General features: G+C 44.9%; 1 protein-coding gene across 1 annotated transcript in view; it reads right to left on the bottom strand.

Moving 5' to 3' along the window:
• Positions 1–237: 237 nt before the first annotated feature.
• Positions 238–15809, bottom strand: part of TBC1D30 (TBC1 domain family member 30) — a 76818-nt gene continuing 61246 nt past the window's right edge. Inside the window, 7 exon segments of the mRNA XM_068170521.1 lie at positions 238–639; positions 641–805; positions 808–1355; positions 3495–3701; positions 5983–6122; positions 6290–6402; positions 15704–15809. Of these exon segments, the coding sequence (XP_068026622.1) occupies positions 574–639; positions 641–805; positions 808–1355; positions 3495–3701; positions 5983–6122; positions 6290–6402; positions 15704–15809 (1345 nt within the window). The 3' untranslated portion in view covers positions 238–573.

Raw genomic sequence — 15809 nt, 5'->3', positions numbered from 1 at the left:
GCTAGGGCTGCTTGTGCTTCTATTAGTCATGGCTTCTCCAGCTACTTTGAGAGGGTGATTATGAGGTCGAATGGGGAAGACTGCCTAACAGTCATAAAAACTGTTAGACATGTCTGCTGCAGCAGGTAATTTATCCTTCAAGCTTTGAAAGAGACAAGAGGCAGCCAGGGAGGGGCTGAGGGGTTAAAAGGCAGATGGTGACTTTATGTCCCAATCTGATTTAAAGCAACTGCCTGCTTCACACTGCAAATCAACATTTATTTTACCACAGAACCATCAGAATCAGCAGCAGGGTGCCAGAGTGTATTTTCACTAACCTACCCCGTAACAACACGGGAGCACAGTTTTCAAAGACACATATAGTTATACACCCAGTAATAACCCTTTTGTCCCCATCACTTACAGATCAGAAATGCTTTGGGACACACATACACACACACTTTTTTTTTGTTTAATTAAAAAACAAACAAACAAACAACCCCAACCAACCAACCACACCAAAAATCCCCAACCCAAACTGTACAATTTTGTTGCTGTTGCTGTCAGAAATCGGAAGTGCCAGGCAGTAGTAGATCATCGTTTCCTGGTCCCACTGTTGCCACTGGCAGACTTACTGAAACTTCTGCTCATCTGTGGGAAGGTGTACAGTTGGGGTTCTCTCCGTGGGGCCATACAGCCCTAAATTCCTGGCCGTAGCTGACTTTCGAAGAGGTTTGACGCTAGGGAAAGGATTGAAGACTTGCGGCTTTGGGTTCCCAGGCTGAGCTCTAGGCAGGTTTCCGCTGTCGCTGGGATGAACTGGAGGACCTCTGATGACCGTGGCTGGCCAGCCTGATGGGATGCTGACTCAGTGTCGGCTTTGCTATCTGAGGTGAGTTCCAGTGCTTCCAGCTTGAGCTGAACCACAGCCATGTTTGTACTGCTGTCCGTAAAGGCTGTCTCAGACGTCTGCCGGTCAGCTTCTTGAGTAGTCCTCTCATCCAAACCACCTCCTTCTCTTTCTTCAAAGTCAGAATGTTTGGAAGTCTCTTCCTTCCTGCCAGGACTATTTGTTTTACAGCTCTCGCTCTGCTCATCTATCAGGCCTATGGTGTCACCATAGCCCAGCTGGCCCTTGGCCCTGGCAATGTTCTTCCTGTGGACTCGTATGTGAGTGCGCCACGGAGAGTTCAGTTTTGTTTTAAGATCTTCCTGGGGAATGGGAGACATCTTCCCCGTAGCATAACTTGGGATGTGAATAACAGCATTTTTGAGAGACTTGTTATTCAGTTTCATCTTCTTTCCCAAAAGGAGGTGGTTTATCACTGGGGAATGGTTTACCTGAGAAGGGAGGAGGCTCGTAACTGGCCCTTTGTCTGAAAGAAAGTGTTTGAAAGAAACACAGCATTGTTAAAGAACCAAACAAATGAACGTTCTAAGGATCCACCACCACATTTGATGCCTTTCTTGAGGCATAATAAAGGTTTGTAGGACTGACTGTTAGCTAAAAAAAAATCCCAAAACAACAACAAACCCTTGAATTTCTCTTACATCTTGGACTTGAACACAAAGCTGTAATTTCTACAACAAAGACTTCCTGGCCTCCCTCCTTTCTTACCTATGAGTAAAAGTCCTGAGTCAGGAAGTATCATGAAAACAGATCATAATAAAAACAGCTCCTGATTTTTTGAATGGCCCTGTAACTGACTGTTTGATATTAATACTGGCTTCTGATCTTTCCCCTCTCCTTCATTTCTCTTCCAACTCTAAGAGGCAATTCAGTCCCTATACAAAGTCAGTCAAATAAGCCTCCCCATGAAGCTTGTGTGACTGGAGAATGAACCAATGTATTGTTAACGATGAACCACGCCAACTCCTTCCTGTGAGGTCTTCTTGCTAACCCAGAGCAGTAGACTCAGAATTAGGTAATTAGATGACAGTTTGATTAAACCAAAATCCAAGCCCCACATCATGATTAGTAAGATTAGAGAGGTTTGTGTTTAGGGTGGGGGAGATGGTTGGCAATCCTTGGGAATCAACATCTTACTGTTTGCACTGGTTCTGCTGGCTACAGCCCTTGTTCAAGGCAAATGCTTTGCCAATATTAAAAATAAAGAACAAAACAACAACAAAACCCCACCAAAACCCAACCAACCATGCTACAAGTGATGCTAATGAAAAATTGCAGCTCTATGTATTCAAATGTTCCTGCTAGGACAAGTTTAGACAGTCTAGATTAAAAATTCTCCACCGTGCCCCATCTGCATAGTTCAGTGCTGACCTAGTGCCATGTGCAATGAGTGGGGTGGGCTGTGCCCTACTTTCACACCCACCAAAACCTTCAGCTCATGCTAACCCAGGCACTGCTGAGTTCACCAATTGTGGAAAGACAGATGGCTAAACACCTCAATCCTCACAGCAGTGTCATTATGGCTAGGTAAAGTGCCAGCCACAATGGAACATCTGAATCAGTTCTTCAGCTGCGTAATTTGCCATGCCTGGATGTAGTAGTTTGACCTAGTCCCCAGCTTAGACACTATTTGTAAATGGGAAATTTCCAGAGACTTTGAGTAAAAGATAAATAATGTAAGGATTGGACATGGAATGGTAACAACAGATAGGTTAATATCATCCCATTGGTGTACTGAAACCCTTGTATCTTGCAGCACAGTTTGTTCTTTCTGCTGCTCTCTCTCACTGTTTTACTTTAGCTTTCAGGCTGTGCTATCCTCCCTCTGACCTTGGGCTTCTGTATTTTGGGTTCTCTGAGGTACAGGGGGTGCCGAGAGAGAGCATGTGGTTGTGGTGGGGCCCTTTATCCACAGAAGAGAAGAGCTGAACTGGGTGCAAGGGGGGCTGTGCTGTTGTTAAGCTTTGCATGTATATGTAAATACACTTTGTACATTTACTACCTTTTATACTTTTAATATTTAGTTTCTTTTGTAAATGCAATTCCATTTTTACTTCCAGATTCTGAGTGTGGTGAATTTGCTCTGGGAGGCAGATTCTACACAAAGTTATTGGGGGGATGCAATCCAACCCATAACACTGGATGAGGTCTGAGGAGTTGGGACAACATGGACCAGGAGGAATTGAGTACACTTCAGATGAAGTGGCAGGTAATCTCATGTCACTTTTTCCAGTGCATCAGTATTGTCAACTCCAAGAATGCCAAGGACTGGAAAGCTTTTAATCAGAGAGATCAACACAGTGCACCCAGATAGCAAAGACACTTTAAATACCATTGTTCAGCTGGTCCCTGGGACCTAAAAAATTCCCAGGGTCGTCATCTTCAGATCCTGACAAGAGAAGAAAAAACATCACCTCATCACCTTCTCATTTACAGTCTGTCTGTATGCAGTGGTACCTACTTCAGCAGCAAAGTGTTACACATTCCATTAGACTCTCTTCTTTTGTCTGTTTGGTTAAATGCAAACAAATGTTTTCTGCCTTGTCTCCTACAATGAAGCCAGCTTGTACTAAATCAGGAAATGAAGCCTGGTTTGCTGTCTTACCTGCTCTGATATACACATGGTGAACCTGCTGTTGCTGCTTCTTCTTTATCCTGGAGTATTGCTTTTTCAGTGCATTGATGTCAGTGGTCATACGCTCCATCATCATGCTGTTGAAAGCAGCGTGATACTCGCTGCGGCAAGAGTCTATCGCTCCTGGACTTAGCTCTGCAATGTTACTGGAACCCAGGCTTTGCTCTTCATTCTGATCTGCACAGAGTGGGAATAAAGTGCAGATGAGGACAAAATTGGCATAACAGTGAGTTCTGCAGATTGTCTCAGGGGAAGCCTGTGTCTTGTTCCTATCGTCTTATTTAACTGTAGGCTTTAATTAAACAATACTACAATATGCCTATTGAACAAAGCTGCACTGTTTATAAGAAGAAGCCTTATGCTTCTAGAGCTGCTACTTTAAAAGAGCAAGGGGTTGAAGGGAGTTTAGAAAATACAGAAGTTAATTAAGATGGCAATGCAAAGTTCTAAGCACAGTTCTTTAATTACCCCAAAGCAAATCAAGCCATCACTGAAGTAATTCAGAAACTTATTATTAAAGACACTCAGAGGGTTCAAAGCTGAGGCTAGCTACAAAATACATTATAGTCAAGCAGGCATGAGATTAAACAACCAACCCAGTGATACCAGCACGAAGCATCAAGAAACAGTTACAGCACCACAGGGAAGAAGCTGCCAGTAGCAACAAAAGGGATGGGGACAGAGCAGCTGAGGATCAGACAACTTGAGAGGGCCTCTGATAGCAGCTGCAGAGCAGAGCAGCAGTGCAATCTATTTTCACAGCTGTTTCTGAAGCACCACCAAACTGGCTTTCCAGGGTCATAGGGATAATTAATTTTCATGGGATGTTTATATGTTTTTGGCTTAGGTTGCAACAGCAATTTGATGTACTAAGTGCTAGTCTGAAACAGCAGGTAGAGACTTACAGTCCCTCAGGAAGAGAAGAAACAGAACACCACAGCAATCAAGGGGAACACTGAAGCTTATAGGTCTCAGAAAAACCGAGCCACAAGAACAATGATGTGCAATCAGATGACAGTGAATGCTGTATCAGTCTGGTTTTTTCTGGGAAGGAAGGTGGGGGTGGATTGGGGATAACTAACTGTAGCCTGTCCCTGGGTACAATAAAAATCACTCTTGATTCAGCACCGTTTTGTAAAGGCTGCTGCAAGTCAACAAATTATCTGCTTTTCCTACATGGATCTGAATTTTGGTCTGCTTGTAAAGCTTGTACAGGGGAACATCTCATTCTGTCAAAAATCTTTATTTCTAACACTCTGTGATTCTGTGGAGGGATTTGAAAGATAGTGACATTTTGTCAGAACACCTTAAACCACATCCAATTCTTTTCACAAAGTAAATACACCGAAAACTTAACAGCAGTCTGAAAGTTTAGCTAAAAGGGCAGTGAAATGACCTGCAGAATTCATTCACTGCTGACAGATTCCAGCATTATCCATACACATGCTAATGAAGGCTATTTAGTACATACACACCCTTCAGAAAATCACAGAATCACAGAATGTTAGGGGTTGGAAGGGACCTTGAAAGATCATCCAGTCCAACCCCCCTGCCAGAGCAGGATCACCTAAAGCAGATCACACAGGAACACATCCAGGTGGGTTTTGAATATCTCCACAGATTGAGAACTCCACAACCTCCCTGGGCAGCTTGTTCCAGGCTGTTCCAGGTGCCAGTGTTCTGGCACCCTCACAGGGAAAAATTTTCCCCTCATGTTTCCATGGAACTTTCTATGCCTCGGCTTCCAACCATTGTCCCTTGTCCTGTCATTGGGCATCACCCAGAAGATGCCTGACTCCATCCTCTTGGCACTCACCCTTTACAGCTTTATAAAGATGAATGAGGTCATCCCTTAGTCTCCTCTTCTCCAAGCTAAAGAGCCCCAGCTCCCTCAGGCTCTCCTCGTAAGGAAGATGCTCCACTCCCTTCATCGTTTTTATGGCTCTGTGCTGGACTCTTTCAAGCAGTTCCCTGAGGTACTTCTTGAACTGAGGGGCCAAGTACTGGACACAATATTCCAGATGCAGCCTCACCAGGGCAGTGTCAGGAGAACCTCACTCGACCTACTAACCACAGCCCTTATAATCCACCCCAGAATGACACTGGCCTTCTTGGCCACAAGGGCACATTGCTGGCTTCCTAGCAACTATTTTAGAAGTAAGCATCAAGTCCTTTCCACAGGTGGGTGCACAACACTATGGGGTTGGGTTTTTTTACCATTACCATAGGTAAATCCTTAACCAGCACTGTCATTTATTGTATACATACAGCCTTCAAACTTGACTCTGAAGATAGTCTCATGGACCACAGAGCAAGTCATTTCATACCTGCTGTAATCTCTGTGTGAGTTTAAAATAGAATTTCCATAGCAGCTTTCACAGAGGAAGCTAGAGATGATTACTGCACAATCATGCATATTAAATGACATTTTCCAGAATGAACAAAAAAGCACTTTTACCTTTCATCTGTTTCTGGTATTTTTGGAGTTCTGGTGCCAAAAACCCACTTAATGGTCCCAGACAGCCAATTGCATTGGCAATTGAATCTTCATCATCTAGGTCATTCTCTTCATCGCTGTCTTTGGCTCTCCCTAGCCTTCTGTCAAATAAGAACATAAGAGAAATAAGAAAGAGCTATTCATAAACATGGTCATTACCAAACACCTTCTTTAGGAGCATACAAGGGAGGATGCCACCTGCCTTTGCACCACCTGTGTAGGGTAAAGAATAACTCTGTATGCCATAAACAGAGTATTTCAAACTTACCCGGAAAGCGTAGTTGATTTTACTGCTGCAGGGAAAGGAGTAATGTTGTATGTGTATTTCTCCCTTAATTCTGCCAGTTGTGGGAAAGGAAACTGAGCCATGGTATAAACAGTCTAGGGAGGAAATGAATAAATAAATAAATACATACATAAATAAAGCTTTTAAAACTCTAACTAAGAGCCCCAGAAACAATTTCTCCATGCACAGCCTTTCAGAGTCTTGCAGGACTAAAGGCTGCACAAGCCTTGTGCACAGCCTGCAAGAAAATGGAAATGGTCTCGTTTCATGATTCAGTCAGTACTTCCTGTAAGAAAAATAAAGACTGACTCACTAGGAAAACATGTTTCAGAGACCAAAACAAAAGAGCTGCTAGCAAGAGCTGCAGGATCCTTTTCAACTCCTGTATTTATTTAATAATCCCTGTAGATTATCCCTCTCCTTGCCAGCACACCAGAAATCCTTCTCCTCCAATTATAATCTCACTTCCATGAAGGCATCATTGAAGTTCTGGGGATCTTCCAGAAGATCTATGCTTCAACAAAATGCTGACACTAGCACAGATAGGAAAAAGCAGAGCTTCCTTTGATGTGGACTGCTAGATTCACTACTTCACCTTATCAGCCCCAGGAGCGTGTGCAAAAGAAATCATTTCAAAACAAAAGTCATGGCTAAAGAGGAAGGACCCAATGTTACCCAGCTAATGCTTCTCCTCTCGGTTTCTGGTTTTGACTGTTGGCTGTCTGGGTTGTTTGGTTGGGCTTTTTTGGGGAGTAGGGAGGGTATTGGTGGTTGTTGTTTTCCAATATATTTGTTCTGTGCTGACCAAAGAAGCATCTCTGCACCAGCAGAGGTTAGGAGGTGATCTGCTGAAGAGCAGCCCTGTAGAGAAGGACCTGGGAGTCCCGGTGAACAAGAAGCTCTCCGTGGGACAGCAATGTGCCCCTGTGGCCAAGAAGGTCAATGGGATCCTGGGGTGCATTAAGAAGAGTGTGTCCAGCAGATGGAGGGAGCTTCTCCTCCCCCTCTACTCTGCCCTAATGAAGCCCCATCTGGAATGCTGCATTCAGTTCTGGGCTCCCAGGTTCAAGAGGGAAAGGAATGTGCTTGACAGAGTCCAAGGGAGGGCTACAAGGATGATGAAGGGACTGGAGCGCTGCCTTATGAGGAGAGGCTGGGAGACCTGGGACTGTTTAGTCTGCAGAGGAGAACACTGAGTGATCTAATAAATATATATAAATAGATGAGGGCTGGGTGTCAGGAAGGAAGGGACAGACTCTTCTCACTTGCACCCTATGATAGGAGAAGGGGTAATGGATGTAAACTACAGTGCAGGAAGTTCCACCTCCACATGAGGAAGAACTTCTTTACTGCAAAGGTCATGGAGCACTGGAACACACTTCCCAGACAGGTTGTGGAGTCTCCTTCTCTGGAGACTTTCAAGATCTATCTGGATGCATTCCTGTGTGACCTGGACTACATTCTATGATCCTGCTCTGGCAGGGGGGTTGGACTCAAATACCTCCAGATGTCCCTTTCAACCCCCAACATCCTGTGATCTCTGCAACTCTTGGAACTCAACATACAGTCCACAGAACTTGAAACAAGGCTGTAAAAAACTCCCTCTAATACATCTTCTTCAACATTCAAAGTTAAAGAAGATGAATATTTGCAAATGCCTTTGCTTTCAGCAGCATTTTTGCTTTAAGTCAATTTGTAATACCAGAATGTGTGTCATCAGCCAACCTGACATGAAGACACATCGGATTTGTTGCAGTAGCACTGATAATTTATTCCTACCTATTTTAGCTGCCTTCTCCCCCATGCCTTTTTACATTTACAGCTATACTGGACTTTCAAGTAACTGACACAAAATTCATTGGGGGCCTCAAAGTCAAGAAAGAAAAAAACCAGCCAAAATAGCAGTTCTCAGCCTCTCTGAAATATTAAAGCTTTCCCCCATCCTGAAAATTAAATGTGTTCTGAAAGACAGCACATAAAAGTTTCTCATTAGCTATGACAGGAAATCTTCAGGTTTGGATTTTTTTTCCTGTGCTATTAAGTCAGTGACATTTTCATCTGAGGGCAAATGGCCTCAATTAAGATGAAAGGAAATTTAGAACAATTCTGTCTAATACATTCCTGAAGTGTGTGTTAAACACACCAAGGAAAATCTCAAGTATGAATTCAGTACTAGACCTTTCCTGACAGAAGAAGGGAAAAAAAAACACATAGAAGCTTCATCAACAACAACAAGGAGCAGGAAGGACACTCCTAGCTGGATCAGGCATAGGTCAGTTGTGCAGCTTAACAGGCTTCTGCATGAAAATGCTTTTGCAGTTCAAGCCATGCACAGACTCTAAGGCAAGTAGGATCATAGTATCATAGTATCAGTCAGGGTTGGAAGGGACCACAAGGATCATCTAGTTCCAAGCCCCCTGCCATGGCCAGGGACAACCACACTACATCAGCCTGGCCTGAGCCTCGTCCAGCCTGGTCTTAAACACCTCCAGGGACGGGGCCTCGACCACCTCCCTGGACAACCCATTCCAGGGCTTCACCACTCTCATGGGGAAGAACTTCCTCCTCACATCCAGCCTGAATCTCCCCACCTCCAGCTTCAATCCATTCCCCCTAGTCCTATCACTACCTGACATCCTGAGAAGTCCTTCCCCAGCCTTCCTGTAGGCCCCCTTCAGATACTGGAAGGCCACAATTAGGTCACCTCAGAGCCTTCTCTTCTCCAGACTGAACAGCCCCAACTCCTTCAGTCTGTCCTCACAGGAGAGGTGCTCCAGGATGCATACAAAAACTTAAGAGCATGAACTAAGCTTTGCCACTCCATGAAACAATGCTTCTGAGACAGACAAATATGCTCTAGGGCCCAAACAGCAATATCCTGGCAGTCTACCAGATGAAGGAGTTTTATGATCTGGAGAAAGATCTACCTACAGCTCAACATGTCTGCCTGTTTATTTGATCTCCACCACACTTTCCTGTGGGTTTTTTCCCCCATATGTCTCAACTCTTTCCCTTCATAGAGGAGTGTCTGGAACTTATATCTACTCTTTATGTCAACAGTCTTTTCAGGTAACTTGTTCCATGTGCCAGTTACTCTTTAGGCAAAACAGTCAACCCCAAGTCTTGCCCTACTCTTTTAGATTATGCTTAGAGCTTTTGTCTGTCTCCCACCTGTGTCTCTTCCAGACCCTGCACAATTGCATGTAGCATACAAGTTTTTAGCTTAATTACTTGTTACTAGATTATCTCTGAAGGTCTCGCTTGCCACCTGGCTGAGAGATCCATGAACAAGTTTTATCTTGGAGTGAGTTCCACTAGAAATTAAAAAAAACAAAACAACAAAACACCAGGAAGATTTCAAAGCTCTTTTCCAACCTGGTTTATTCTATTCTACTCTATTCTACTCTATTCTATTCTATTCTATTCTATTCTATTCTATTCTATTCTATTCTAATCAACACCTGCGGTCTTCTCACAGCTACACTTCAGAGTCAAAAGTATCCTGCTCCTAGTTGGTACACAGCCTTGGATGCTGTTTGGTTAATTCTGGTGACACTGTGCCAGAGGGAAATAGCCTGTACACACAAAGCATGATGCAGCCAACATTATTATCTTATTTATAGTCATAAGAGACAGATTCTGAGAACCCCTGAGAGGAAAAGCCCTCTCTTCTCACCTTAAGTTAGTAGCATTTGTCAGTCCTTTGCCTTACCCTTAAAATTCAAAGCCATCTACATCCTCAGCAGAACACCATATAGGTGATGGCCTATGGCTTCCAAAGAGGTAAGCAGTTTTGCCAACAGTCCAAACACACTTATCTCAAGAGCAGCCCCACACTGGTTTAAGGCTCTTCTCTATTTCCACTTTCAGTAACAAAACAAAGAGCAAAAGCCAAAACAAATCCCCCCAAAAACACACTGTGCTACTCAGTCAGAAAGCTAACAGCAAATAACACCAAACCAGGGTAACTGTATAGGGAAGGTAGTCTAAAATGCTAGGGTACTAGAGAGGGATTAATCCCAATTCCCCTTCACCACAGTGAACTCACAGGAATGCCTTCCCTTTTCCTATTGGCTTCTCATCTCCACAACGTTTCTAGGTGTACAAACTGAGTTAGTTTAGCTGTTCGCTTTCTGAGAAGCCCTGAAAGCATGTACTCAATCTAGCAGAGACTCTAGAATATCTGCAGACAGACACCTGGTGTGCAGCCTTCCGGCTCCACATTAGAATCAAAGTTCATTACTAGGTCAATAAAACTACATTACTGATTACCATATGTGTTTAACTTGTAGTCCTGGATACATACTCAGTGTAGTATCTGATGTGTACAGCATTTACCCTTTCTTTACCTAAACTGCTCAACCTGAAAAATGAGGAAGCTGAGGGCTGGTTTGCTCTGCCAGTCCCTCCATGCTCTCCTCAGCACAGCACCGTAAGAATTCCTTTCATGCAAGGGCCAGATCTGCAAAAGATTTAAGCCTTCAGTCCTAGGTATTTGCACTGTCTCATGGGAGGGAGGACAGCATTTTTAATGACAAACTTGCACCGACTGTATGTACTGTGTGTCCAGTTCTGGGCCCCTCAGTTTAAGAAGGACATCGAAACACTTGAGCGTGTCCAGAGAAGGGCAACAAGGCTGGGGAGAGGCCTTGAACACAAGCCCTATGAGGAGAGGCTGTGGGAGCTGGGATTGTTTAGCCTGGAGAAGAGGAGGCTCAGGGGCGACCTCATTGCCCTCTACAACTACCTGAAGGGTGGTTGTAGCCAGGAAGGGGTTGGCCTCTTCTCCCAGGCAACCAGCACCAGAACGAGGGGACACAGTCTCAAGCTGCGCCAGGGGAGGTTTAGACTCGAGGTGAGGAGGAAGTTCTTCACTGAGCGAGTCATTCAGCATTGGAACTGGTTGCCCAGGGAGGTGGTTGAGTCATCGTCCCTGGAGGCGTTCAAGGGGAGACTGGATGAGGCACTTGGTGCCATGGTCTAGTCATGGGGTCTGTGTTGATAGGTTGGACTCGATGATCCCCGAGGTCCTTTCCAACTTAAGTGATACTGTGATACTGTGATACTGATGGAAAGAATGAGGACAAGAGTTCTCTGACCTACTTTATACATCTGCTCTGCCAACACTTGCCCTTGAAGCCTTACCTCCCTTCTCCCAAAGAAAATGGGCCTTTTAGAGCACAATTTGTTTTCTAGTGGCTGGAGAAGTGCCTGTTACTCTTCACTGGCTTAAGTGAGCTTGGACAGGCAGTCACATGCAAATGTAAGTGTCACGCAAGTCTAAAGAAAAGTTAGATGGTTGCTACCAGCACCTTTTACTGGAACATGTAGGGAAGGCACAGTAGGCTATTAATCCTTTCCCACAAGAAGGATACTAACCCTTGAGCCAACTTGTACGAAGTATTAGATGTACATTCACCATTCTGATTTTGATTAGGGAAAACAAAACAAAAGATAAACAAACAAAAGGAACATTTTGCAAGTAAAGCAGACTAAACATCCATCTCTGGTTGACTTCTCTGAAAGAGCCTAAAGCAATCTAACAGTCTTCAGGCTGTCTGGATCCTTGCATTAATGCAACAGTTCATACTTCTTTATTTTTTTCTCCAAGACAGATAAAACTGTTCAAATGCTATGGCCAGACACAGGGTGGCATTCATGTCACAGAATCAAGGACACCTCACACTAGATCAGGTTGCCCCGAGCCACATCTAGCCTGGCCTTAAAAACTTCCAGGGATGAGGCTTCTACCACCTCCCTGGTCAACATGTTCCAGTGTCTCACCACCCCAGTTAAAAACCCCAAAAGGATCTAAAGATCCTTTCATCCCTCCAACTAGTAAGTTACTTATGGGGAGGTGGTTGAGGCCCCGTCCCTGGAGGTGTTTAAGAGCAGGCTGGATGAGGCTCTGGCCAGCCTGATCTAGTGTGGGGTGTCCCTGCCCATGGCAGGGGGGTTGGAACTAGATGATCCTTGTGGTCCCTTCCAACCCTGACTGATACTATGATACTATGATACTATGATTATGCCTTATCTAATGGTGAAGAAAGAAATCCACACTGAGTGACTATGGCTTGCTTCAGCTTTCCCAACATTATTCTTTGCCACAAATGCCACATGCTGATTTTGTACTACACCTGAGATCAGAAACTGGAATACAAGGAATATGAGAAGCTGTCAAGCATGTGCTGCCCTCCTCATGGATCCTCCGTATCAGAACTGTACTGTAAGAAACCTTAACTCTTCTTAAAGAGCACAAGAGCTGCCTTCCTCATTTTGGAAGCAAAACAAGCTCACAGTGTTCACCTCTCCCATTTCCACAGCTCCCTCATCAGAAAACAACAACAACAAAAATAGAAAACCTGAAATTAATTCTTTACTTCATTGCAGTACTTTACCAGTACTTTACCAGTACTTTTACTGGATGAGGCTCTGGGCAGCCTGATCTAGTGTGGGGTGTCCCTGCCCATGGCAGGGGGTTTGGAACTAGATGATCCTTGTGGTCCCTTCCAACCCTGACTGATACTATGATACTATGATACTATGATACCAGACTTGGGCAGTGTATTGTTGCAGAGAGACAATAAGTTTTGCTTCCAACAACGGGTAACAGAAATCATCTTCTACCTACTGGTAATGAACTCATGCAACATCACACACTGACTTTTTTCCTTCAGCTAAGACTGGTGCAAAAACTGAGGTGAATTATGTGCTCTGTATTTGCACCTATTTAATCACCATGTTCTAAGTTCTCAAAAGCTAAGTACCAGAACTGTACCACAAAGTCTTTACAAAACATCTCAGTAGACAACATCTCAAGGATATCATAAGGAGAAGTGTAAGTATGAATCTATGAAATTGTATCTGCAGTACTAAAGGCCCTTTGCTTTCCCAGAACAATGTGGATCTTTGTTCCCAGATAATGACATATGCTTTAAGAACTCAGGGACTACAATTATCTACAAGGGTCTTTGTTTGTAGTTCACTGTCTACTGCTCATGGCTTCCTTTTTTGCAAATCATGAAGGTTTTTTTCCCCCCTGTTCCCACTTGATCAACACATCTCCCACAGTGCCTGCAAGAATAAAAAAGGACACAGTGTAACAAACAATCTAACAAACAAAATAATACCCTAAAAATTATGACTGCTAAAAGATCACAGAATGACAGAATGTTAGGAGTTGGAAGGGACCTCAAAACCCCCCTGCCAGAGCAGGATCACCTAGAGCAGATCACACAGGAATGCATCCAGGTGGGTTTTGAGTATCTCCACAGATTGAGAACTCCACAACTCCCCTGGGCAGCCTGTTCCAGTGTTCTGGCATCCTCAGAGTGAAAATTTTTTTCCTCATGTTTCCAGGGAACTTCCTATGCCTCAACTTCCAACCATTGTTTCTTGTCTTGTCATTGGGCATCACCTGGAAGATGCCTGACTCCATCCTCTTGGCACTCACCCTTTACATATTCATAAATATGAATGGGGTCACCCCTTAGTCTCCTTTTCTCCAAGCTAAAGAGCCCCAGCTCCCTCAGTTGCTCCTTGTAAGGAAGATGTTTCACTCCCCTAATAATTTCTGTGGCTCTGTGCTGGACTCTTTTAAGCAGTTCCCTGAGGTCCTTCTTGAACTGAGGGATCCAGAACTGGACACAATACTCCAGAGCAGCCTCACCAAGGCAAAATAGAGGGGGAGGAAAACCTCTCTTGTCCTCCTAACCACAGACCTTCTAATACACCCCAGAATGGCATTGACCTTCTTGGCCACAAGAGCACATTGCTGGCTCATGGTCAACCTTCCATCCACTAGGACTTCCAGGTCCTTTTCCCCTTCGCTGCTCTCCAACAGGTCAGTCCCCAACCTATACTGATCCATGGGGTTGTTCTTTCCCCAGGTACAAGACTCTACACTTGCCCTTGTTGAATTTTACTCAGGTTCTCCCTGCCCAACTCTCCAGCCTACATCTTGCTGAATGGCAGCACAACCCTCTGGCATGTTAGCCATTCCAGAGTTTGGTGTCATTGGCAAACTTGCTGACAGTGCACTCTGTGCCCTCACCCAGGTTGTTGATTGAATATATGTATATTGAATAGTACTGGTCCCAGGACCACCCCCCTGAGAGACTCCCCTAGGTACAGGCCTCCAACTAGACTCCATCCCATTGACCACAACTCTCTGATTCTACATTTTTTTACATAAATCCAACTGAACAATACATTACAACAAACTTTCAGCTGTCAACATACAATCAATTTTTCATCAAATGGAGCCCAGTGTTTTTCTGTATTTAACATGCAAGATTTTAGCTTCAACCACAGGTTATTTGTTTCACTGACATGCCAGCTAGCTCAACTCCGTTATCTTAAACTTTTTCTCCTTGGGAGAGTTCAGGCATCTGCAGGATCTGGGACCTGTCTTGTTCAACATCTTTGTGGGTGCCATGGACAGTGGCATTGAGTGCACCCTCAGCAAGTTTGCTGATGACACCAAGCTGTGTGGTGCAGCAGACACGCTGGAGGGAAGGGAGGCCATCCAGAGGGACCTTGACAGGCTGGAGAGGTGGGCACAAGCCAACTTCATGAGGTTCAATAAGAGCAAGTGCAGGGTCCTGCATCTGGGTCGAGGCAATCCCAGGCACAAATCCAGGCTGGGCAGTGACTGGCTGGAAAGTAGCCCTGAGGAGAGAGACTTGGGGGTGCCAAGCCAATCAGATCCTGGGCTGCATCAGGAGAAGTGTGGCCAGCAGGTCGAGGGAGATGATCCTCCCCCTCTACTCAGTCCTGGTGAGACCCCACCTGGAGTACTGTGTCCAGTTCTGGAGCCCCTATTACAAGAGGGATGTGGAGGTGCTGGAATGTGTCCAGAGAAGGGCCACGAGGATGATCAGAGGGCTGGAGCACCTCTCCTATGAGGACAGACTGAAGGAGTTGGGGGCTGTTCAGTCTGCAGAAAAGAAGGCTCCGAGGTGACCTAATTGTGGCCTTCCAGTATCTGAAGGGGGCCTACAGGAAGGCTGGGGAAGGACTTCTCAGGATCTCAGGGAGTGATAGGACTAGGGGGAATGGAATGAAGCTGGAGGTGGGGAGATTCAGGCTAGATGTGAGGAGGAGGTTCTTCACCATGAGAGTGGTGAAGCCCTGGAATGTGTTGTCCAGGGAGGTGGTCGAGGCCCCGTCCCTGGGGGTGTTTAAGAGCAGGCTGGATGAGGCTCTGTCCAGGCTGATCTAGTGTGGGGTGTCCCTGCCCATGGCAGGGGGGGTGGAACTAGATGATCCTTGTGGTCCCTTCCAACCCTGAATGAAACTATGAAACTATGAAACTATGAAAATGCAGTTTGTTAGAAATCAGCAACTGAAGGATGCACAGAAAACACAAACAGCAATTGTATCACAGTTACTCACCTGCATGAGTTCATTGCTGTCAATCAGACTGTCTTCCAGCATCTCCTGGGTCAGCTTACCCATGGTACTGTAAAACTCATCTGCAGTTTCACAACACTCTATTTGC

The sequence above is a fragment of the Melanerpes formicivorus genome, unplaced genomic scaffold (assembly GCF_026170545.1).
Source record: "Melanerpes formicivorus ecotype bairdi unplaced genomic scaffold, bMelFor1.0.p_v2 SCAF_3, whole genome shotgun sequence".
NCBI lineage: Eukaryota > Metazoa > Chordata > Aves > Piciformes > Picidae > Melanerpes > Melanerpes formicivorus.
This window is presented reverse-complemented; position numbering and strand designations above follow the sequence as displayed.